This window comes from Taudactylus pleione, unplaced genomic scaffold (assembly GCF_031769625.1).
Source record: "Taudactylus pleione unplaced genomic scaffold, aTauple2 ptg000225l, whole genome shotgun sequence".
Taxonomy (NCBI): domain Eukaryota; kingdom Metazoa; phylum Chordata; class Amphibia; order Anura; family Myobatrachidae; genus Taudactylus; species Taudactylus pleione.
In genome coordinates, this window is record NW_028284627.1 from 14,035,991 (window position 1) to 14,061,626 (window position 25,636).

Consider the following 25,636-nt stretch of genomic DNA (forward strand, 5'->3'; position numbering starts at 1 on the left):
CTTTTCTTCTCTACCCCACCTTAACCATCGGGATTACCTTCCCCTACCATTCTATGCGATTCTATTATTATCATATTTTATTTTATTCTCTCTTCTTAATAATCCCCCGTAGCGATTCAGGTTATATAAAACTAAATGTATGATGTGGGATGTATAATGTAATAAATTGCTCATTGTGGATTTAATATTTAGATATATTGCATTGATAATTCTGTGTAGTATATGTAGTTTTTGTTATTTCAGTATGTTAAGTATATTCTCCGGCACTTATTTTTGTGTACTTTGAATTACTTACAATTGATATTTGCTGTAAGTTGTGATAATTGAAAAATCAGAAACAGTAATTTTGTATTTTGTTTATTTCAAGAAACACAATAGTTTCTTATTCAAATGTTTTATTATATTCAATTGTACAATATATAATAATTTTTTACTGTTCAATAAACAGATTTTAAAAAAAAAAGTTTAGATATTTATCAGCCCTGTATACTGTTATCCAATATTAGTTTGCATTTTTTGTGGTACAGGCTGATTTCTCCCTGTTCACCCAAACTTAATGCAGGTATTGCCAGCAAGAATTACAGCGCAAACTCCGGAATAAGCATTTTCTAATTGAATTGCACGTTAAATGGGAACGTACTGTACGTGAAATTACTGGGCGATATACGCATTAAATTAACACGTGATAACAATATTTCTTATTGAGGCTAATTGAAATTCAGACCTTCTATATCCATAAATATTGGGTTTACGTTTCCATGCTCATCTAAAATAGAAATTAATAACAATCTAACTTTATTTTGGTATTAAACCTACAAATTCACTCTCCTTACTTGTAATTACAACAATCCATCTTTGTGTACCATGATTTAAACTAGGGGTGAGCGGGTTCGGATTTCTGAAATCCGAACCCCCCCGAGCCCCCCCGATCCGAGTCCGATCCGAATCAGGCTCGACTTTTCCCGCCTGACTCGGATCTGAAATCGAGGCAAAACGTCATCATCCCGCCTTCCGAGTCTCGCGGGTTTTGGATCCTATATAAGGTACCCGCATCGGCGCCATTTTCTCACTCGGCTGTGGACAGTGAAGAGGGAGGGTGGGAGTTAGGGCTGTGTAGTGTAGTGTAGTGTAGTGCTGCTGTTGTCCACTACTTCAAAGTCCATAGGGGCTGGCTGTGTTGTGCTGTGCTGCTGTTGTTAATAGGGGCTGTGTCCACTACTTCAAAGTCCATAGGGGCTGGCTGGACTGTGTTGTGCAGTCAGTTCTCCATAGGGGCTGTGTCCACTCCAAAGTCCTGTGCAGTGTCCCAGTCCTAAAGGGGTGCTGTAGTGTTGTCCAGGGGGTGCTCTGTCCATCAGGGGTGCTCCCCCCAAGTGCTAAAAAAATAATATATTTTCTGTGTTTGTGAATTGTGTGCGCAGTAGCCGCACATGCATCAACAAAGTAGTGCCAAGCGTGCGCCTGTGTCATAAGTAAAGGGCCGGCTGGCTTGACCGTTAAGGGTGCTGTAACCCCCGAAAGTACACTCCAGTCCAAACCAAAAAAAAAATTATTTTCTGTGTTTGTGAATTGTGTGCGCAGTAGCCGCATGTGCATCAACAAAGTAGTGCCAAGCGTGCGCCTGTGTCATAAGTAAAGGGCCGGCTGGCTTGACCGTTAAAGGGTGCTGTAACCCCCAAAGTACACTCCAGTCCAAACCAAAAAAAAAATTATTTTCTGTGTTTGTGAATTGTGTGCGCAGTAGCCGCACGTGCATCAACAAAGTAGTGCCAAGCGTGCGCCTGTGTCATAAGTAAAAGGCCGGCTGGCTTGACCGTTAAAGGGTGCTGTAACCCCCGAAAGTACAGTCCAGTCCAAACCAAAAAAAAAATTATTTTCTGTGTTTGTGAATTGTGTGCGCAGTAGCCGCACGTGCATCAACAAAGTAGTGCCAAGCGTGCGCCTGTGTCATAAGTAAAGGGCCGGCTGGCTTGACCGTTAAAGGGTTCTGTAACCCCCAAAGTACACTCCAAACCAAAAAAATATATATTTTCTGTGTTTGTGACTTGTGTGCACTGTGGCTGCACGTGCATCAACAAAGGAGCAGCGCCAAGCGTGCGCCTGTGTCCCATAAGTAAAGAGCCGGCTGGCTCATTTCTTAAAGGGTGGTGTAACCCACAAAGTGCACTACTCTCCAGCAAAAATAAAAAAATATTTTCTGTGTTTGTGTGCGCTTTAGCCACACGTATATATATCAATATAACATAAATGGAGGACCAAACTTTCTCCGATAAAAATAAAATAGGGAAAGATCAAGAACCACTTCCTCCTAGTGCTGTTGCTGCTGCTGGGAGTTGTTCATCATCCCAGAGAGGAAGTAGGAACATCACTACTTTTACTAAACAATTGACCCTCCAACAGTCCCTAGCGATGAGGATGAAGTACGACAGCAGTCATCCTGAAGCAAAACGTATAACTGAGGCCTTGACTGCTATGTTGGTGTTAGACGTGCGTCCGGTATCCGACATTAGTGCAGTGGGATTTAGACAATTGATGGAGGTAGTGTGTCCTCGGTTCCAAATCCCGTCTAGATTCCACCTGCATCCTCAAAGCAGCAGCGACAAGCGTGCGTCTGTCTGTTAAAGGGTGGTGACACCCTCAAAGTGTGCTACACAAACAATAAAAATATTCTTCTTCTTTATTCTGTCTTTGTGAATTGTGTGGGCTGTAGCCGCACCTGCATCCTTAAAGCAGCAGCGACAAGCGTGCGTCTGTCTGTTAAAGGGTGGTGACACCCTCAAAGTGTGCTACACAAACAATTAAAATATTGTTCTTTTTTTTTCTGTCTTTGTGAAATGTGTGGGCTGTAGCCGCACCTGCATCCTTAAAGCAGCAGCGACAAGCGTGCGTCTGTCTGTGTAGCACACTGTGAGGGTGTCACCACCCTTTAACAGACAGACGCACGCTTGTCGCTGCTGCTTTAAGGATGCAGGTGCGGCTACAGCCCACACATTTCACAAAGACAGAAAAAAAAAGAACAATATTTTAATTGTTTGTGTAGCACACTTTGAGGGTGTCACCACCCTTTAACAGACAGACGCACGCTTGTCGCTGCTGCTTTAAGGATGCAGGTGCGGCTACAGCCCACACATTTCACAAAGACCGAAAAAAAAAGAACAATATTTTAATTGTTTGTGTAGCACACTGTGAGGGTGTCACCACCCTTTAACAAACAATTAAAATATTGTTCTTTTTTTTTCGGTCTTTGTGAAATGTGTGGGCTGTAGCCGCACCTGCATCCTTAAAGCAGCAGCGACAAGCGTGCGTCTGTCTGTTAAAGGGTGGTGTAACCCTCAAAGTGTGCTCCACAAACAATAAAAATATTCTTTTTTTTTTTCTGTCTTTGTGAATTGTGTGGGCTGTAGCCGCACTTGAATCCTCAAAGCAGCAGCGACAAGCGTGCGTCTGTCTGTTAAAGGATTACATCGGTGACAGCATCCAAGTAGGCATGTCAGACAGTCCGTACCTGTACTGGCAGGAAAAAGAAGCAATTTGGAGGTCCCTGTACAAACTGGCTCTATTTTACCTGAGTTGCCCCCCCTCCAGTGTGTACTCCGAAAGAGTGTTTAGTGCAGCCGGGAACCTTGTCAGCGAAAGGCGTAGGAGGTTGTTTCCACAAAATGTGGAGAAGATGATGTTCATAAAATGAATTATCAACTCTTCCAGGGAGACCAGCCTCCAGAACGTACAGAGGGACCTGTGGTTCCAGCAGGGATGAATTAATACTCTGTGAGGATGAGGATGTACACACTGAAGAGGGTGAGGAATCGGTGGATGAGGAGGATGAGGATGACATCTTGCCTCCGTAGAGCCAGTTTGTGCAGGGACAGATTAATTGCCAGCTTGTTTTGTGGGGGCCCAAACGAACCAATCATTTCAGCCACAGTTGTGTGGCAGACCCTGGCACTGAAATGATTGGTTTGTTAAAGTGTGCATGTCCTGTTTATACAACATAAGGGTGGGTGGGAGGGCCCAAGGACAATTCCATCTTGCACCTCTTTTTTTTCTTTGCATTATGTACAGTTTGGGGCCTAGTTTTTCAATGCCATCCTGTCTGCCACTGCAGTTTCACGCCTAGATGGGTCACGTGTTTGTGCCGCCCACTCGTGTCGCTTAGCATAGTCATCCAGCTACCTCGGTGCAACCTTTTGGACATAAAAACACTATTGTGAGGTGTGAGGTATTCAGAATAGACTGGAAATGAGTGGAAATTAAGGTTATTGAGGTTAATAATAGCATAGGAGCAGAGAAACCAACAAATTCTGTGATTTTAGCTGTTTTTATGCTTTTTTAAAAAAAAATACAGATCCAAAACACAAAACCCAGAACCCAAAACACGGAAGGGTGGTTTTGGCAAAACCAATCCAGATCCAAAACACGAAGAAAGATCCAGATCCAAAACCAAAACACAAAACACGAAAAGTGGCCGGTGCACACCCCTAATTTAAACACAACTGGAGAGATGGGGGTAAATTTACTAAGAATCAAGTTTGGGTGAGTTTGTGTGAATTTGCAAACTCACGTGAGTTTAGGCATGTTTTTCATCTCGCAAATTTACTACAGACAATCTCGAGTGAGTTTGGAAGTGAGTTCTCTCTTTTCACTGTTAAAACTCATGTGAGATTGCAAACTCGAAAAAACTCACCATCGGCCAAATTAGGAAGTACTTTACATGAAAAAGATGCAACTCGCAAAATTACTAAGAATCGAGTTTCCAATCTTGTGTGAGATTGTAGCAAACTCACTGTGAAGTAACTTTAAACACTCACCTCCTGAGCTGTGAGTTTGTCAGAATCATACACAGATCAGTGTGATTTGTGTATGTTTCTGTCTGTTTACCTATTATAAAGTTTTTTTTTATTAAAAAACAAATGACATAGGGCCCCCCCCAAAAAAGCCTAACCAGTCCCGGACTTGCCTGAGTTTTGGTGAAGCAAAGTGAGTTTAAAAAAAAACAAAACTCGACCAAACTCGATTCTTAGTAAATTTACCCCATGGCCTCTTGGGATTGGCAAGGTTTGTGTTATAATCAGAGCCGTAACTAGACTTTTTGGTGCCCTGTGCCAGAAAGAGCATTGGCGCCCCCTCATTTTTCAAAGGGACATAATGCACCCAAAAAAGGGGAATGGCCTCATAGGGAAGGGCCAGGGGAGAGATAGGGGAGGCCTGGGGATTAAATAAGAGGAAGCTACAAGTGAGAATGATAATAAACAGACATTTGACAGGCCCTAACAGCGCCTCCTGACCTGTGGTGCCCTGTGCAATGGCACCGGCCGCACTACCTTAGCTACGGCCCTGGTTATAATGACACTGATTTTGGACCCTTCCATTCCTGATTTCTTAGAAAGCTTGCTGTCAAACGTGTTTAATTTAATTCTAAAAAATCCAAGATTGGAGACATGGGGTGGATGTATTGAGCATTGAAAAGAGCGGGAAAGTGTGCCAGTGGAGAAATTGCCCATGGCAACTAATCAGCTTTGAGGTTGCATTTATCAAGTACATTCTATAAAATTATAGGTAGAAGCTGATTGGTTGCCATGAGTAACTGCTCCACTGGCACACTTCTCTACTCTTATCACTGCATCATACATCTACCCCCATGGAGACATGACAGACATCCTCAATTATTACCGGTATATAGATTTGTCAATTTAAAATAAAAACATATCTCCACTATGGAATATTATTTTTTCAGAAACTACATTTAGTTAATGTGACTCTTGTCAGCCTGGGCCACGCTAAATTATGTTTCTCTCACCCGAATACTAAGAGATGTTTTAATGCACAACCTAAAGCTGCAAGACATATACTTGCCCAGCAGTGGGGTCCATATAACCTTAGGCAGAGCTGAATGCTTTGTTCAAACATTCAAAAGCAGTTACAATGTCCAGTTGATGGAAACTTCCTTCACAGTGTTGTATTGCGCGATCCATTCCCACATTGTGACTTGAGTCACTTGTAAAACTGTCCGCTGCAAATAACTATGGTGATATTGCCCAAAAACCAAAGTGAGCTAGCCACAGAGTCAGCAACTTATTTCCAATGTATTGCAGATCTAAACATACTGTATCACAAATTATTGTATCCGTGTATGAAGGTTCAGTGACTACAAAATGCACATAACAAGGCTGTTCTAATGTGTCCTTCTAGCGAGCGAGATAGAAGTTGTTTGTCAATGGAAGAAGCCATATCTGTTCTATGAAGCAGTTATCCTTTAAAAAGGATTTACAAAACCAAGTGAATATTTGAGGGCTTCTATATCTGGCTCCCTACATGTACAGTAATATTGAGGGAATATACTCACCATTGTTTAGACCCCATCTTTTCTTGGACATACTTTCTTTTTTCCCTTTGTTTTTAAACTTTATTTTTTTTTTTTGTTTTATCGAATACACTGTACAACAAATTAATACTTTAATTTGTTTCCTTTCTAAAAATAGTCATACATTACTAATTTGAGGTCAAGAAAAACTAAAATGATTTCAGAATGTTTTTACTAGCTCTATTTTTTGAGCTACACTACTTGCACTATACTGTATGTACATTAGTAATATAGTCATAGTGAAAAGCTATTTTAAAATAATCTGATATTTTCTTGATAGAAAATAAATAACAGTTGTTTTAATTCAATCAATCACAAATAAGAACACAAAACGAAACAAACATACAACATATGAAACAAACATATCTAATATAGTGGCCTATACATGGGGGTGCTTTCTCCTTGCCTGTCACTTGTACTCCTCTTCTGGGGCATCTCTTGTCACTGTCCAACAGTAGTGATCACCTACGCTGATATCTTTGTTCCATTGCTGAAATGTCTTGGTGGAATCGGTCACTATGCTTGTCACTCAGTGCAGCACAGTTATCTTGTGAGGGTAATCCCGTGAATCGCATATATTTGAATAGGGGAGGGGACAAATAACTGATTCATGTAATTGGATCATTAGGCCACGCCTCCGCTGCGCGGAATGCAGATTGCTGGTAAGATTCTCTCCATTCTGCCCACTTCACTAGGAAAACCCCATCATCGTCATAAATGGGCTAGATCTCGGAACTCAGAGCTAAAGGAGAGGTTTAAATGTCATATTCATTCTTTGCATGCTGAAATTAATTAGAACTAACTATTTTCACATCAGAAACATTTTCATTGTTGTGCAGTGATATTTAATAATGGTATTTTGTAGAGTTTTATTTGCACATGATTGTGCTCATGAATGTATAGTATTTGTACATTTATATTTTATTATGACAAAGCAATTTTTTCATTAGGGAAAAAAATACTTTCACACACAAACTTCATTCTTCACTTTATTATTGAACTAATTCCTGGGGTCCAAAGAGGACGCTTTTTTTTTGGTCTATTTAGGTACTCACGGTTTAAAAAATAAAAACCACTCATTAGACAACACAGGACTTTCTCCTTCTAGAACCCCAATGCAAATGAGTAAGAAGTGCTGTATTATTTATCGGTAGGGATTTACCACCATCTGAGCTCAGAAGATGGGAAATCCTTACTGCAGTACAGAGAAGTGATAGTCTGCTAGTATTAGTTCTGTAAAATCCTAAAAATACTCATTTTACATAATATGCTGTCACAGGTTTCTTTCTTATGACACAAACTGCACATTTTAATGGACACAATTTATGCTCACATCCATGGTGTAAATTGCATCCAAATCTACATCAAACCTTATAATGTTACAAAGTGCTGTTTGGGTGTTGCAAGTTTATATTCGTGCACTTTCAGAAATCTCCACTATGTACAGTCAGGTCCATAAATATTGGGACATTGACTGAATTTTCATATTTTGGCCTCTATTCACCACCACAATGGCTTTGAAATGAAACAAACAAGATGTGCTTTAACTGCAGACTTTCAGATTTAATTTGAGGGTAATTACATCCAAATCAGGTGAACGGTGTAGGAATTACAACGGTTTCTATATGTGCCTCCCACTTTTTAAGGGGCCAAAAGTAATGGGACAAACTAAACAATCCTAAATCTAACTTTCACTTTTTAATACTTTGTTGCAAATCCTTTGCAGGCAATTACAGCCTGAAGTCTGGAACGCATAGACATCACCAAACGCTGAGTTTCATCCCTGGTGATGCTCTGCCAGGCCTGTACTGCAAATGTCTTCAATTCCTGCTTGTTCTTGGGGCATCTTCCCTTCAGTTTTGTCTTCATCAAGTGAAAGGCATGCTCAATCAGATTCAGGTCAGGGGATTGACTTGGCCATTGCATAACATTCCACTTTTTAGCCTTAAAAAACTCTTTGGTTGCTTTTGCAGTATGCTTCGGGTCATTGTCCATCTGCACTGTGAAGCGCCGTCCAATGAGTTCTGAAGCATTTGACTGAATATGAGCATATAATATTGCCCGAAACACTTCAGAATTCATTCTGCTGCTTTTGTCAGCAGTCACATCATCAATAAATACAAGGGAACCAGTTCCATTGGCAGCCATACATGCCCATGCCATGACACTACCACCACCATGCTTCACTGAGGTGGTATGTTTTGGATCATGAGCAGTTCCTTTCCTTCTCCATACTCTTCTCTTCCCATCACTCTGGTACAAGTTGATCTTTGTCTCATCTGTCCATAGGATGTTGTTCCAGAACTGTAATGGCTTTTTTAAATGTTGTTTGGCAAACTCTAATCTGGTCTTACTGTTTTTGTGGCTCACCAATGGTTTGCATCTTGTGGTGAACCCTCTATATTCACTCTTGTGAAGTCTTCTCTTGATTGTTGACTTTGACACATATACATCTACCTCCTGGAGAGTGTTCTTGATTTGGCCAACTGTTGTGAAGGGGTTTTTCTTCACCAGGGAAATAATTCTTATGTCATCCACCACAGTTGTTTTCCGTGGTCTTCCGGGTCTATTGGTGTTGCTGAGCTCTCCGGTGCGTTCTTTCTTTTTAAGAATGTTCCAAACAGTTGATTTGGCCGCACCTAATGTTTTTGCTATCTCTCTGATGGGTTTGTTTTGATTTTTCAGCCTAATGATGGCTTGCTTCACTGATAGTGACAGCTCTTTGAATTTCATATTGAGAGTCGACATCAACTGATTCCAAATGCAAATGCCACACCTAGAATCAACTCCAGACCTTTTACCTGCTTAATTGATAATGAAATAACGAGGGAATAGCCCACACCTGTCCATGAAATAGCTTCTGAGTTGATAGTCCCATTACTTTTGGCCCCTTAAAAAGTGGGAGGCACATATTGAAACCGTTGTAATTCCTACACCGTTCACCCGATTTGGATGTAATTACCCTCAAATTAAATCTGAAAGTCTGCAGTTAAAGCACATCTTGTTTGTTTCATTTCAAAACCATTGTGGTGGTGAATAGAGGCCAAAATCTGAAAATTATGTCAATGTCCCAATATTTATGGACCTGACTGTATATGCTACTAAAATAAAATGTCAAATGTAACATCTATGGAAAATACTATGGGGGAAATGTAATGAACTGGTATTTGTGAAAATGGGAGTTTTATTCAAGGCAAAATTCAGCATGTTATCCCTTCAATAAAATCGCCCCTTTACATCTCACTGCAAAAATTGCTCACAAATGGTGTTTTTGACAAATAGTAGTTCTATACCTCCTAATAGTTAATCAGTGATCACAATAAGTAACTCATTATGCAGCCTATTGAAAAGTCACAAGCTATTACAGTAACTGAAGGAGAGAGGAAATTGGGACCCTTTGTGCAAAGTGTTATCACAAAATATAAATCCTACAACATTGAGGATATTGTAATTTTTAGATCATAATATGCTCTGTTCTAAGTTTACTTAGAACATTGCATTCAGGGGAATTTATAAAAACATTTGCACAACAAACCTGTGCAAAATGAGAGCAACAAGAAGTTTTCTTTCTTAGTTTTAAAAATCCTCCGAGCATCTTCTGCCTGTTAAATACTGTCCTCATTTCCCTGGCATTTATCACAGATACTTTATACATTTTTGCAATTATTGTGCCATGAGTGGGCTTTATACTGTAGTTATAGTACACTACTATGGAGCATATGTATCAATTATCTTATCGCTGCTAATAACAATAAGAGATTAACATCTGCCAGGATGCATCACAAACCACATGCAGGGACAGGGGCTGTGAAAGGAAGGAGTGGAGTGATTGGTATTGCGATTATTTCACTTCTATATCAGGATGCCACACAGTGCTACATACGTGGTGACCATTGCCATGGAGGGACCCTCACCCGGTAATTTTTGTGAATGTAGCCCATTAGCTACAGCGGCTTCGCATTCCAGAGCTTGGTAAATCTGACAGCTAAGGAGCTTAAAAAAGGAGGAAGCGCAGATCGGAAGGGTTATACTTAATATTTGTGGGTATAGCCCCCCAATAATTGGGTGTTTTCGGGGGATATGCCTCAAATTTTGACTGATAAATATGCCCCTATGTAAGGGGAAACAAGCTAATACATCTAATATATAAAATTAATTGGTCTATTTGTTTGTATATTTCTTTGTCTGTCCAGTTATGCATTCAGTCACCCCTGCACCGACTGGGATGAAACCAACGCGTGGTGGTCCAGTTGGATCCTGGCCAGGTTTTAGGGTCGTGACCGGACCTCCTGTTTGTGTACACTGGGCAGAACAGAATGGATTTGGATGAAAACTTCACAGAGGGGTGACAATTTATCTGGGATGACTAATGAAGTAGTTGGGGTCCCAGTCGGACCTCGCGGCAGAGTGTGCTGGGAAAGACTTTGACTCAGGGAGCCTGTTCTGGGCCTTCCACTGGATGGATTGTTATCAACATCACATAATTTAGATGAAAACTTCACAGAGTGGTAACATTAGATCCAAGAAGACCTACTAGGGGGTTAAGGTCCCGGTTGGACCTCCTGCTGGTGTATGCTGGGCAGAATTTTGACTCAGCGCATCTATTCTGGGCCTTCCACTGGATGATTTGAATGACATCACATCGTTTGGGTGAAATCTTCACAGAGTTGTAACACTGGTTCCCAGAAGACCTACTACAGGGCTGAGGTCCCGATCAGACCTCCCGTTGGTGTATGTTGAGCAGAAGTTTGACCTGGGAAGCCTGTTCTGGGCCTTCCACTGGATGAATTTGGACAATATCACATAATAAAATGTAATAACTTGAAGATTTAAACTCAGGCAACGCCGAGTACTGAATCTAGTATTAGCCAATATTGCTTAGTCATTGGACCTTAACAAATTCTCGTAGCAGTTTTGAAAAGCTAAACCAAATATTTATAAGGGTATGCAATTATTTTACTAAATAACTAAAAAAAAACACAAAGGGCCTGATTCAGAGTTGGGAATAGAGAGAGAGATAGCACTTAACTGTGTACCTGGACAAACCATGTTGCAATGCAAGGGGTGTAAATAATTTTTTTTTACATGTGGGGTAAATACTGGCTGCTTTTACATGTAGCCCACAAATACTGCACAGCTTTATTATTACTCTACAATTTAGATGTCAGTTTGGAAACACTCCTCCCAAATCTAAATCTCTCTGCACATTTTAAATCTGCCCACCTGCAGTGCAGCATGGTGTCACCAAGATGATCAGTTGAGAGAGATATCTCTCTCTATTCCAAAGTCTGAATCAGGCCCAAAGCCCTCGCAAATGGACAACCCATTAAAAAAAGTAATTAATTCATAAGAAAATACATTATTTTAATGCCATCACTCTCAAATTATAATAGAAAATGATACGAGAGAACTGAGCTTTTGTCAACAAATAATGGTTAGGTAGTAAAATCTATCATTTGTATAGTTAAAGAAAATAAAAATCATACGGTTAACTTTGCAAAGAGGAAGTGGCATACATTATCGTGCATGAAAATCTGTCAAAATTTACTTTTTTGCTTTAATTTCCCAAATGTAAATCCGCGGAGGAAATGAAGAGTCACATTCATATCAATCGTTATTTTATTAAGAGGTCTTACAAGACTCCAATTTAAATCATTTAAATACAAATCACTTTTTTATTCTTGTACAGAAAGTGTAATAAAGTTAAAAGATCTTAATATTATACTGAGCATTATTGCAAATGCTTACAAAATTTTTGCATAGAGTGAGTACAGACTCACAGATAACCCAAATATAAAACAACCCCAAAAAGCTGTATATGTTTCCCCTTAATCGCTCCAAGCAGACACGCATTCCAAACACTACTCAGACATACACAAAGCGCCATGGGAAATTTTGACAGCAACATTTAAAGTGCACCTGTCGCCTACATCCTGTACACTGGAGGCAGCCATTGTGTGAGCTTAGCCCCACTCAGGCGAATGCTGACAATCCATGCGCTAGGAAAAAGCGGCATCATGGTGGAACTTAATAGTGATGTCACTGGTTCTTAGCAAATCGATGTGCTGCATTCTCAGACATGTGTACCAGGTCACAGATAACTGCCTTCTGAGGTTGCAGGCAACAGGTGCACATTGAAATTTGGAACTGAACTTATTATGTCCATAGAGAAGTCATGTATTAAAGGCACCTACGGGATTTTTTTTAGGGGTTAGACCCAAAGGAGCTATTTGTAACTGGTAGATGAACTCTTTAATAATGCTTATCTGTGAAGTAGCTTCTCCCATCAACCTGGAGTCTTATTATAATAGAACCTCTGTCTATAGCTGAATTCAAATGAACAGTCACAAACTCAGCGTCATCAATGTTTAACAGAGTAGAGCGTAACAGAGTTAAAACACAGTGTGACATTGGGTCTGCGATGCTGCTGTCAGAGCCATCTATAGACAGAGCACTGCATATAAGCCTCTCCCAGGATAGACCGTATACAGCAAATGGTTACAGGTGGAATAGGGTTAATGTAACTCCTAAAAAAGTCCACATAAGTGAGGATTTCCGTTACACATGGGCATTGCTGGGCTGAAACCGCTGACAATGCATGTGACATATGGCTCATTTCTGACATCAAGGTAGTTTATCCCACATCATGCATGGCTGCCTTCAGGCTAGGTGATTGGTGCTCTCTGCACAGAAAGTAATACTTCCCTTATACATTCTGTCTCTCATATTAAATTCTACTCATTTAAATTCACATCTGTGATTGGCCAACAATTTTAATCAGTTTCAAACTGTATCCTTAAGCAGGACTGAACTACACGGATACACACGCACACACACGCACACACACACACAGTCATACGTGCACACCCTGTTTCACTATAAAGTGTTATGCTGGAGTTTCATGATTTGCAAGTTTAGTAACTTCCCCTGGGTACCAATAAATACACTGCTCCCAAGATCTCTGGGTAGAATCACAACGCTGTAGTTGTGGTCTCTTTAAGATAAACTGGGTCAAAATGACAAACTAAAACAAAAGCTAATGTAATGGCAACACATAAAAACTGATATAACTATACTGCAGCGAGACAGGTATCTGTTTACTGGATTTTCAAAATACATTTTCAAATTTATTTCAACATATATATATATTTTTGAATCCTCTTCTGCACTATGTGGTCAAGAATAAATTATTATGAACAAAACTGCTTATGATCTGCATATATACATCTGTGTATATATTTCCCGCTGCCTTCTGTGTAATCAATCAGCAAAGTTGAGTTCTAGCTAACGTCTCCAATATGCCATAGGGATAACTCACAAAGATAAAGCATTGTACTTAATAAATGTTGCAGAGGCCACGTACCAACCTGTAAATTAAAGTTGTCCATCGGTGGAAAAACCCTTTGACCTGCATTTTCAATATATTTATATTAACGTTTTTTTTCCTTCAAAATATAGCAAATAGGGGATCTTCTCTGTACTGTGTCAGAGGTGACACCTTTACATGCCCAATATCCCTGCAATTAGCACTTCAACAATGCTCTCTAATAGTACTATGGCTGTACTGAGCCAAACTGCACCATGAGTTGTGGGGGCTCTCCATATCAAGCAATGGGGGGGAGCAGCAACATATGGCTAGACATATAGGGCAGTATTGATGAGCAAATCTCATGTAAAGCATGGCAGGCACATATGTGTCATAAATATGTTCCCATGCCTGCTGACATCACTTTAGGGAGATTGCGGCTTCTGATTGGCTCGTGCACACTCTACCCCACCTGCAGCTATCTGTTCTGCCTTTGGGTGTTAGTGCTGCTTTAAAAGCTTATGGCTTTACAGACTGTAATATTCTAAAAGAAAGACATAGCACTCTTCTACCCAATAAAAAGGAAAAAAAAAATAAAATATATATATATATATATATATATATTTTTTTTATTATAGTTTTTATTTTTATTTATTTACTTTTTTAAAAGTGCATACTAACCAAAATATCCAGGAATAATGACTGACAAAACTAAGTTTGTTTAAAAGAAAAAAAAACAACTTAAGTCAGCTATCCTGACATTTGTGTTAAAAATGGGACAGTTTAAAGTGCTGCCCTGGCAAACGTTTTAACATATGTTATATAATGGGTGATAGAAATGCATACTTTAAATGGACATGTTGCACTGAGACAACCAGCAGGGGTGTATTTACCCTCCCAATGGGATAAATACAACCAAAGCTGTTAGAGATAGTTGACTTTACCCTCCCCAAACAATATATGTCACCAAATTATTCACAGGTGTAGCAAAAATGTCTCATGTGTTTGCCTCTTATGGGACAATTTGACCACTGCAAAAAAAAAAAAAAGCCTGTAATATGATCCCAGGCTTGAACGGATCTGCTGTCCCTCATCAACACCATTTCAGTGCTTATCATTTCAACAATAATCTAACAATCTGGTCTTTTTTTTCTTTTGGAAGGGTGGGAGTGGCAAGGGGCTTTATCCTCTGGGTAGCCCTTGAGACCAGCCTGGATGGGCCGTTGGCTGCAATTACACTGTATGAATGAGTCAATCAAACAAAAACAAAGAAGCAAAGATGATCGCTGAATCGGACTCAATCGTGGGTCCCGTGGCGTATGATTGTGCTAAAGCTTTAATATAAAAAAAATGAAATGGAAGTCCAGCTTGAGACAAACATATGTATCTGACTGACCAAATGAAAACATTTTTTGATTTATGAATAACCTGTTATTTATCAGTTGACTATAGACCCCAAAATATGTCATCGTCTGTCATTATCACTAGAACTCAGTCTTTGTCTTTGGTTTGAAATATACCCAACACATCGTAGATCCCACTTATTGGGGGAACATAGATATATTGCACATTTCTGGAGATATTGTACTGCATGATATAAATCCAATCGGATACATCAGTGATTTTTCAGTCCGCTAAGGAACTCTGTGGTCTGTGACCTATGGAGTGTAATGAAAAATTGCTCCCTTTCCCCCAAATTGTTAAAAACAGCACATATAAATTTAAATATCTCAAATTCTGTGACACTATGGAAATATTTACAGCGATATTTGGATATTTGCGGTTGTGAAAAGCTGCTGGAGATATGTATTTTATTTTCCTACTTATGTTAGAGAAATATGCCCTTAGAGTTGCTTTCTGACACCACGGGTTATGTGAAGGTTCTGTAGAGTCTCCTGCAGGTGACTTAATTAGCACCTCAGTTATTTTAATTTAACCATCTTTGCTCAACCTTGTATATCCTTGAAACCTGGACTATTAGAGTGCCTTGAGGACAGAGTTTGGGACCCACTGCTGTAGATAATGGCTAACACACAAAGGGAGTTCTAATGTATAATGATTGTTGACAACATCTATAATGGGCATCAGAGCCGGATGGGTAAAATAGTTATCCAAATGACAGAAAGGTCATATGACTTAACCATAATCACATGTCAGATCTCATGACATCAGGCATCCTGTAAATGCCCCTATGGCCAGGTAATGAGATTGTAGCAGCATACTGAACTAGTAACCTGTAATGTTATTGGATCATACAAAATAGCTTCCTGTCATAAGAAATCACTCGAATCGCACATCACTCAGCCTTCAGTCACCTCCATATACTGCACATACACCCCCCCAACAAAAAGTGAACAAAATGTAGACAGCAAACAGTTAAATTAGAAACTTCCCCCTCTGTGCTTTTCCTTGCAGAGTGCATTGTCTTAAGGCATAGGCACATATCCCCCTCTTTGATCAGAGATGGTTCAGTCCAGTGTCCACCCTAATATGCTGCTCCGGGTGACCTTATGCATCATGAAAAAAATGGTAGAGTTTATTACAGGGAGATAAGGAGTGCTACATAATATAAAAGCACCAAAACAGGATACAAAGACTCCCCAGCTCACCTTGTGTTAAGAACAAGCCTACCAGAGATTAAAAAAACACAATATGGTGCTCGGGAGATAAGAGAGGCAAATCCTAGATCAATGGTAATCAATGTCACACAATGAAAACAATATATACTCTGTCACAGAACCACTGTTAGAACTGTCCTGTACACTTGAATAGCATTGGAAGATGTCGCTCAAGTGGCTTTCCCAAAATTGCAGTCGTTATAGTCTCAGTAGGTCATTTTCACACGCATTATTAAATCCAAAATAAAAGAAGATAAAATAGAAAAACGTCCTTGGCCACCAGTAAGGTAACAATACGGTAGTCTTTTCTGCATGTCATTCATTGAACAGTGTCCGTGTTATCAAATTCTTCTGTACTGTACAATTGGCACAGTGTAAGAGTACTTAGCTGACGTACTGTGACCGCTGATAACAAAAACATACAGTGGTTGTATTGTACAGCAATCAGTGAAAATATGATACAATATTTAATGATTATCATTATAAAAATAGTTTTACATAGGAGTCTTTAGTGGTTGACTTGCAATCAACATAGGAGCCTGGAGAAATTGATTACAGGACCGGACTAAAAACACTGCAGAGTATTTTTACAAAAAGATTCAGCGCATCTTGCTGATGTCTCGGGCTGAATCCCAGCAAGGCGGGCCCCTAGCTACTAAAAATAAATCCATTTTTAAATATAACATTGGATAGTTTGACCAGTCAAACTAATACAACGGTCACTTTAAAATGTTCATACATTCCAGATCCCTAACTCACCCGGCCCTTAAGCCGGCACCGAGAACGCAGAAATTCCTGTTGACAGGAAAATATATTTTTTTGACATTCTAGACAGTGAGTATTTTATAATACCTGCAAACGAGGGGGCACGTGTTCTCATGTCATTGAAAAAAAAAAAAACAGACAAATCAATAAAACATACGAGTATCTCCTTTTTCTCTGCACAACATCAAGATCTGCCAAATTCAAATCGCATACGAGTTTGGAAAGAACTAGTAAGGGAATCAGGCACCCAAGCTCCATACCAAAGTGTTATTTTGCAATGATAGCGGATCTGTCACAAATGTTCCATAGAATATAAAACCCCAATATTATAGATAAAGAAAGGGAAAGCGGTTATTAGACTAGAAGTATTTTGTTTTGAGACTTAAGTTCAGGCCTAATTTTATGACAAATGAGAACATGTTTCTTTGGGTTTAATATGAGCTCTGAGATTGAGTCTTAGGAGAAAAATGGAATATACGCATAAGGGAAGACAGCTGTGGGTCACCCTGAGCTTCTGGCACTGAAACATCTCTTCCATGGGAGATTAATAGATTTACAGATATATATATATCTATATATTTGTATATATTCACACGCGCACACACACACATATTGTTTCTGAGGCTTCCTGTGTCTGGTTACAGTTGCACTCCTGGTCTTTGGAGTTTGGTGTGCCAGTCTCTTACAAACAGATATTGTTATTTGTCTGACAGGTGGATTCGCTGCCCGCTTGCGACAGGAACAGTTTGCCGCTGGCGCACACACAGATCTCAAATACGTTCTGGCGAGGAGCAGACGCAGAGTATGTTCCCCGCGGCAGCTGTGGAAGTTTAACGTTTGCTGCTTTCAACTGGATCTACAAAAGAAAAGATGATTATTAGACAGAACACTATAATAGGAGGTTAATGTATATAGAAAGCGATATAGTTATCCTAGATATGCCACTTTGTCACCAAGACCAGGGTCCATGCTACCATTAGGCAGCTTTAGGTAGCTTCCTAGGGTGATGGCACCTGAGGAACACTGCTGTGGTTATCTGGTACAGAAATGAAGATTCTTTCTGAAAGACACTTCTTCATTCTACTCAATGCTGGCATGGGCATACAGCTGTCAGACAGTGGATCAGCTGCCACTGTCATCTATTTTAGTTTTTTTTCTGAAACAGACACAGAAATACATATATTTTAAAATGTCAAGTATGCATGTTAAAGTTGGTAAGAGGGCATAGGGGAGGGGGCAGTAGTGATAAGCTTTCCCTGGAAACCTTGCACCATCCCTCACCACGGTGATCACATGACTTGTGAATGCTGCTCTGAAGGACATATGGGGGAATCAAACAAGAAAATATTGGCACCCATTTGATTTTGGTTTGATCCAGCTAAACTCACGGGTTGTTGTGAAAAGTCTATTCTTTTAGAGCTGGTTTTTCATCACCTCAGAGTTTGCATACTGCTCAGGGCCTTTGCTCCCATATGTTGAGGATAGAATCTAGTTTCACTTTTTGGGTTCAAGCCCACTTCTGCTCCAACTAAAATGTGTTAAATAGATCTAATCAGCCATGTGATGAAGATATTTTATACTGGCTTTAAGCAGTTCCACAAGATCAAATTTTGCTATTTTTTTTATCTCCAAGCAGTGAGTACAGCTCAGATCAAATGTACCATGGATGGGGGCAGGTGAAGTTCCCATGTACGTTCCCTACACCAATTGTCTGGGAGAGACACACTATACCAGAGGTTTCCAAACTCAGTTCTCAAAGCACCCTAACAGTCCAGGTTTTAAGGATAACCATGCTTGGACACAGTCTTTTGATTTAACCATCTGTGCCCAACCATGGATATCCTTAAAACCTGGACTGTTAAGATGCCTTGAGGATCGAGTTTGGGAACCTCTGCACTATGTTGGGGAAATCTGGTAAATAATGACCACAGTGGGTGACAAGATGTGCACTGTGTGGCCTGCTTATGACATATTGTGGAAAAAAAGTTTCCTATTAAAATGTTCAATTTATTTTTGAATCCTGACTAGTAAATTTTGTATTTGCAGCGTACCTCTCCATCTGTAGAATCTAGCCGTAAGTCTGTTCTACAAGATGCTTCCAAACTACCAGCTTCTGCATTTATCTCAATCCCTTTTGGTGCCTCCATGATCAAGGTCCGTGTCGGTGATTCCAGCCTATGCAAAGCAGGTAAGAAATAGTGACAAGCATTACACACCAGCATCAGCATTTAGATCACCGCTGAGATGTGCTAATGAAGTCCAAGTTAAAAGCACATATTCTGTATATAGACTTTTGCACTATATGGGCTTATCTCTTTTTTAAGTCTAATTACATTATTTATAGAGCCAACATATTACAAAGCACTGTACGAGCAGAACTGTTATATGCACATCATACCCTACCCCAGTAGAGTTTGCAATCTAATTTGTTTGATCTAAGTAACTTTCAGAGTTGGACATTTCACCTTTACTGAGAGACAAAGCAATAAAAAAAAAAACGTCTTTTCTTGGAAAACTTAAGCAAAAAATGTTGCTGTAGATCAGATGTATGCTTAGAAAAAAAGTTACAGTTAGAATCGGATTAGTTGCTACAGACAGCAGCGCCAGTTTCACTGCTAGCTGAGTACAGTTATCCCAACTATCCATTATGTACTGTTTGTTTAATTATTTTGTCAGTGCAATGCCCCTTTAACATTTTTTTCCTCTATACATGATGTCCTTACACCTCAGAGGATATCTGGGCATTGAACCTGGCAGACGATAGATATACAAAGTATCTCCAACTCTGAATGATATTAGAATTCCAATCTAGGAGGATATTAGAATTCTGCTTAGGAGGCTGTAAGTGCCCTATTATTTTAATAGAAAACACAATGTCCTGATGAGCTTTCCCCTGCCATCTCTTCCTATCAAGGTTCAATGCTCCCTTACCCTGGCTGCACACAGGCGCACAAGGCATTACCTAGGGCAATAGTATTCAGGGGAAGCTTAGAAAAGATTTTGCATTCATTTTAACAAATTTTATCCTTGTAATTTCTCTTGTAATTCTTCTTGGTCGTCGCTAATCACCTATTCCCAGTGATAATATCAGAAATAGCATGTTTGAGAGAGAGGAACGTTTGCTGTGCACACTCACTAGCTCCTAGTTGCCAACATCGGCAAATGATTTTTAGGGACGCTTTGCTGGTGACATCTCGGTGTGTCAAGTACAATGGGCCTGATTCCGAGATGTACAGTTTCCATACATCTCCGATGGTTACTGACTGTCTCATGCGTAGGATCTGTACTGCGCATGTGCCGATCCCTTGCAGTGTCCCCAAGCTGCAGCATGATTGACATGCTTGCGGCTGTTTGGGGGCGGTGATGTCTGTTTTACAAAATGGGGGCATGTCGTCCCCGTTTTGTAGGCATGCCGAGGCCAGGGCCTGCATCTTCTGATGCAGATTTCCTGACCCTGGCTGAGCAGTTCTGGCAGCCAGTCTAAGTAAGCTTAGGCTTATACTCAGATGCTGCGACCGGTGATCCGATGCTGCGACCGGTGATCCGATGCAGCACTCGGATCTGTGATGCCTGGCAGGAGGTGTCTTTTCTCCTCAGGCACCTACTGCATTAGCATATTAGCATCCAATGATGCAGCAGCGATGCTATTGGCGTCCATCTCTGAATCCCCCCAATAATGTCCCGGTGTACCACATATCCCTTTGTGACATATTTGCTGAACTTGTTTGGAATTTAATTTTTGTGATTTTAAATCCTCATCCTTAACAAATATTAATTTAATAAAGGTAAGAATAACAAAGTTAGAACAATAGATTATAATTTAAGATTATAATAGCACAACAAGCATAGAATAAGATATACAGAAAATGTACATTGTACTAAACTGAAAAGAGGAACATATTCAGGGACCAATCTCAAACACTGGCAGCTTTCACTGAAAGTTAGAACCATTGGGCACTTGAGAAGCACCAATTCTATGGGGCATAATTACCAACAAATATTTGCGAGATATCCCAAACAAATACTCGTGGTTTTTTTGTTTTTGTTTTTTTTGGGGAGGGGGGTTCGTCTGGACATATCTGGTAGATCGGCATCAAATATCGGAGATTAATTGCTGAAGTTACCAAGTACCAGAATGCTTGGCCCCAGTAGCAAATGCCTTTTTAGCCTATTGGCTACACTCTGCAATAGTTTCTGGGGTCGCATAAGCAAACACTTCACTTCTAACAAATCGCAGGGACAGGCTCCTATACAATGCATGCCTAAAAAATTGGTAGTGTGAGACATAAAAAAATAACATGGATTTAGCTAATTTCAAACTGTTCCTATGGGTTCAGGAAGCAGGGACTTGATGTATCAAACACTATTTGAATTAATATACTATATTATAAATGATGGATGGACCTTCCTCCCATGACCGACAGTGAAATAGTGGTGTCACAAGGGGGGTACGGGCTGGCAACTCCTCCTCAGTTACAGGAGCGGGGTGCTGCACTGTAGAATTAAGATAGAGCTTATTTCCCCTTCATGCTAGGGACCTGGAAGTGATGTGAGTGAGGGCGGAAGTGCAATTCCATGCCCATTAAGGTCACCTAAAGAAGAAAGTTGTCCCCTTGTGGGCTCGCTGCGTTCGCCACGCTTCAGGCTCGGTGGCTCGCTACAAGGTTATATTCCCCCTCTATGCCCACTTGGATGGTAGGGAATGGCACTGGACACTAGCTGATGACTTCAGGGTCCTCTCCGTGAAGGGGATTTAGACATTACCGTACCATTAAGTGCAGCACATGCAGCACTCGGCTCACCCTCCCGCACCACATGACATCGCGGGGAGGACGCCACTGGACAAGGTTCTAAGGTGCCTTTTCTCCTCAAATGTCTCTCCCACCTCTTCTGTCGTCGTTCCAGTCATTTGCCACTCATCTCACTGTGTCCCTGCAGTGAGCAGTGTGTGACTGGGTATGTCTTGTGTATATTATAGAGCTGTACAAATATACCGGATAAATTAAGTGGTTATACTCAGCTAAATAGGTACATTTACCCCATCACTTTCCTCTATCAACAGGCAGTTATGTAATGCTGGGTACACACCGATTAGGTAAGCTATATACTTTTACCATCTGACCACTAGATGTGTCGCGCTGACATCACAATTGTGCGGGCATTTAAATTTGCCCACCCAGTTGTGATGTCTGTGTTGGCGGGTCCTGCAGTCAGTGTATGGGCGGTCGGTATGGTCGCCCGCAGACACACACAGCCAGATACACCTATCTATCGGCTGTGCTGCAGGGCACACCTGATATATCTGTGCACTAGCGAAATATAATTCGTCGTCAAATGTGTACCCAGCTTTAGGGGGACTATGGGGGAGATGTATCAAACCTCTTAAATATTGGAGAAATGGACAAGTCTATTAGTTGCCCATAGCAACCAATCAGCTTGTACCTATCATTTTGTACAATGTACTTGATAAATGCTAGCTAGAAGTCGAGTTGGTGCTATGGCAAACTTCTCCACCCTTTCGAAGATTTAATACATTTTCCCCCTGTGAGCCAGCAGTGTGTGTGAATTGCACAGGGCAGGGCCAGGGATGTCACAGCAGCTTAGCTGACTGCAGGCTCAGCTTACAGTTTTGTGATCTGTATTGTTCTTCACTAGCATAGCCAGTCCCATTAACATTTTTTACTAAGCAAATTAAATTATATTTATAATTAATGCATTAATCCTATGTAAAAATTAATTGGCTGTTAAATAATGATTACGGAAATGTTGCTTTTAATCCGTTGCTGTAAACTGGTCCAATTTACAGGGACAGCAGTAAATTAAATTTATTGTTACATTATCAATTATTATTTTATGGCTTGCTTCCAATTTATGTAACTTTTTTTATTGTCTCAAAATGTTTACATCAAGTAACGATCACTCGTAATCAAACGCAAGCAATATGGAGGAGTAAACAACAAGTCCTTGAATCACGTTCCTATGAAAATATTTTCTGCCAAACCTGAAACTTCCCCCCCAATCCCAACAAGAAAAAAGCCCAGTGGAGATTACGTTGTCATTTTCAATTAGCATGATTAAAGTGTGGCAGCGTTAATTAAAAGAACATAGGAAGTCTTTTACTGAGTGTGTATGCACGTACATGAATTGTCTTTGCAAAATGACTGATAACGTGTTGCATCAATGTGTAATGTGCTGCTGTGGACAGATGCAACACGTTATCAGTCATTTTGCAAAGACAATTCATGGTCTCATCTCTTTGATCTTGAACGCACCTCACCCAGCAAGCTTCCCAAAGAGTATTCAAGCTTGCTGGGTGAGGTGCGTTCAAGAATGCTCTGCGGAATGCGCTGCGGAATATGTGTGCGCTATATAAATAACTGGTAATAAATAAATAAAATGTTGCATGGTCTCATCTCTTTGATCTTGAACGCACCTCACCCAGCAAGCTTCCCAAAGAGTATTCAAGCTTGCTGGGTGAGGTGCGTTCAAGATCAAAGAGATGAGACCATGCAACATTTTATTTATTTATTACCAGTTATTTATATAGCGCACACATATTCCGCAGCACTTTACAGGGAATATTTGGCCATTCACATTAGTCCCTGCCCCAGAAGAGCTTACAATCTATATTCCCTATCACATGCTCACACACATACACACTGGTGTTAATTTTGTAGGGAGCCAATTAACTTACCAGTATATTTTTGGAATGTGGGAGGAAACCAGAGTACCCGGAGGAAACCCACGCAAGCACAGGGAGAATATACAAACTCCACACAGTTAGAGCCATAGTGGGAATCGAACCCACGACCTCAGTGCTGTGAGGCAGTAACGCTAACCATTACACCATCTGTACTGCCATCTGTGCAACATGTATTTTATTAGATAACTCCACTTAAAGCCAACAGAACAATTGTATTCAATTATTTAAAATCATTTGCTCCATTAAGTAGGAGCCTGGCCAGGGTGGATAATAATCTCACTTGTGCGTAGATATCCAGCCCCTATACCCTGCTCTGACTGCTGTACACCCGGGCTCCTCTGTGAGTCCTGGGGAGATCTCCCCATCTCATTGAGGAAAATGCTTAATGCTGCCATGCTGGTGAAGTGATATGCACATGATGGACAATCCCTGGGACCAAACCAAGTTAAAAAATAAAAAGGCAATGTCGGGAAAATCTGGTGTTAACCCTTCGTTAAATATCAAACAGCATGATAGAGCATTTTGTTGGCGTTTATGTGGGCTTTTAGGTTCTTTACATCTTGTTAAATAGACCCCCTAAATCTATGTACACAAACTCCCTTGATGTAAGATGATAAACTGTTGTTCAACTATATTTTTTCTTTTTAAAAGATGTTCTCTGTGCAGCGTAAAAATACTGTGAATTATGATCAGTGTCTGATGTGCAAGCTTGGCCCCAAATGACGTCCGAGGTCACCCGGTTCCTCCTGCCTATCTGTCTGCTAACTCAGGCGCAATGAATCTTCCTGCACTTTACAATACATAATTACTGATCCTCCAATCTGCTAGACGGAAGTGGAGGCTACTTGTGTAGGCATTCAAATTAAACGGTGAAAGCTTTTAATTAAAAAGAATAAATCACAGGAAAACATTTCAATCTGAGCAGAGAACATGAGAGGCAGTGACATGAATAAGTGAATTGTAAGAAATTCTTGGGCGTACAGTGATTTTTAATGGCTGCCTTTGGGACCAGATTAATTACATGGTGAGGTCAGAAATGGACATGTATTCACTTACTTGTGTTAAGCTACAGTATTTATATGCATTTGAAATGTACAAGTTGTGAATTAAGCCATGGGAACAGATTGGTTGCTAGAAGATTGTTGGATTTTGTGCGCTGATTTTAGATTTTGCCTTCATTAGAAGTTTATTTGGGCACAAGCATAACAGAAATGCAATTTTTGGTGTGTGCTTCATGTGGGCTGGGAAAATCAGTTACTAATAGGTAAAAAGATGTGAACAAGTCTTGGCCGACTCCTTATTATAATAGAGACCTTCCACCTTGGAATCATAATTTTCAGTGAGATTGTCGGGAAGAACTTAGAGCAAAACGATGGCCTGATTCAGAGTTGTACGCAATGCGGATTTTTATGCAGATCGAGCGATTGTTTGCCATTGCGCATGCGTGTAAGACACTGCACACGCGCAGCGATCGTTTCACGATTACGCTTGCACGTTCGCAAAGTAAATGACAGGTAGTCAGTTTTTGGAAGATGTAACGGCGGGTAGCTGGACAATCGCAGGCGTGTCTGATCGTTTAAACACCATTTCATGGACTTGCGTAAATTAGCCATTACAATCTCCTTTGCAGCATGAGAGGTCTCTGCGCGTCAGGAGGGCTGCAGTGTTTGCAGCTGGTCCAACGTCACTCAGAAGCTTCATTGCTGCCCGATCTACATTAATGTTACCAATGTTTACGCTGTTGTACGTCATCGGACGGATATGAGAAGGCAGCAGTGGGCGTCCCTGTGCTCGGCTATGCTTTGGAAGGCATTAGCATATTTTAGAAACTGCGATCCATGACAGAATGCAGTTGCAATTGCATTAGTGTGAATGTCTGAATC

At 40.5% G+C, this 25,636-nt stretch overlaps 1 protein-coding gene across 3 annotated transcripts in view; it reads right to left on the reverse strand.

Moving 5' to 3' along the window:
* Positions 1-14,290: 14,290 nt before the first annotated feature.
* The window catches only part of SGCD (sarcoglycan delta), a 314,160-nt gene continuing 302,814 nt past the window's right edge, over positions 14,291-25,636 (reverse strand). For all 3 annotated transcript variants that reach the window (XM_088478958.1, XM_088478959.1, XM_088478957.1), the window contains exons 7-8: positions 19,102-19,225; positions 14,291-17,906 (exon numbers count right to left, since the gene is read on the reverse strand). In XM_088478958.1, the coding sequence (XP_088335084.1) occupies positions 17,733-17,906; positions 19,102-19,225 (298 nt within the window). In that variant the 3' untranslated portion in view covers positions 14,291-17,732. The remainder of the gene's footprint in view (positions 17,907-19,101; positions 19,226-25,636) is intronic.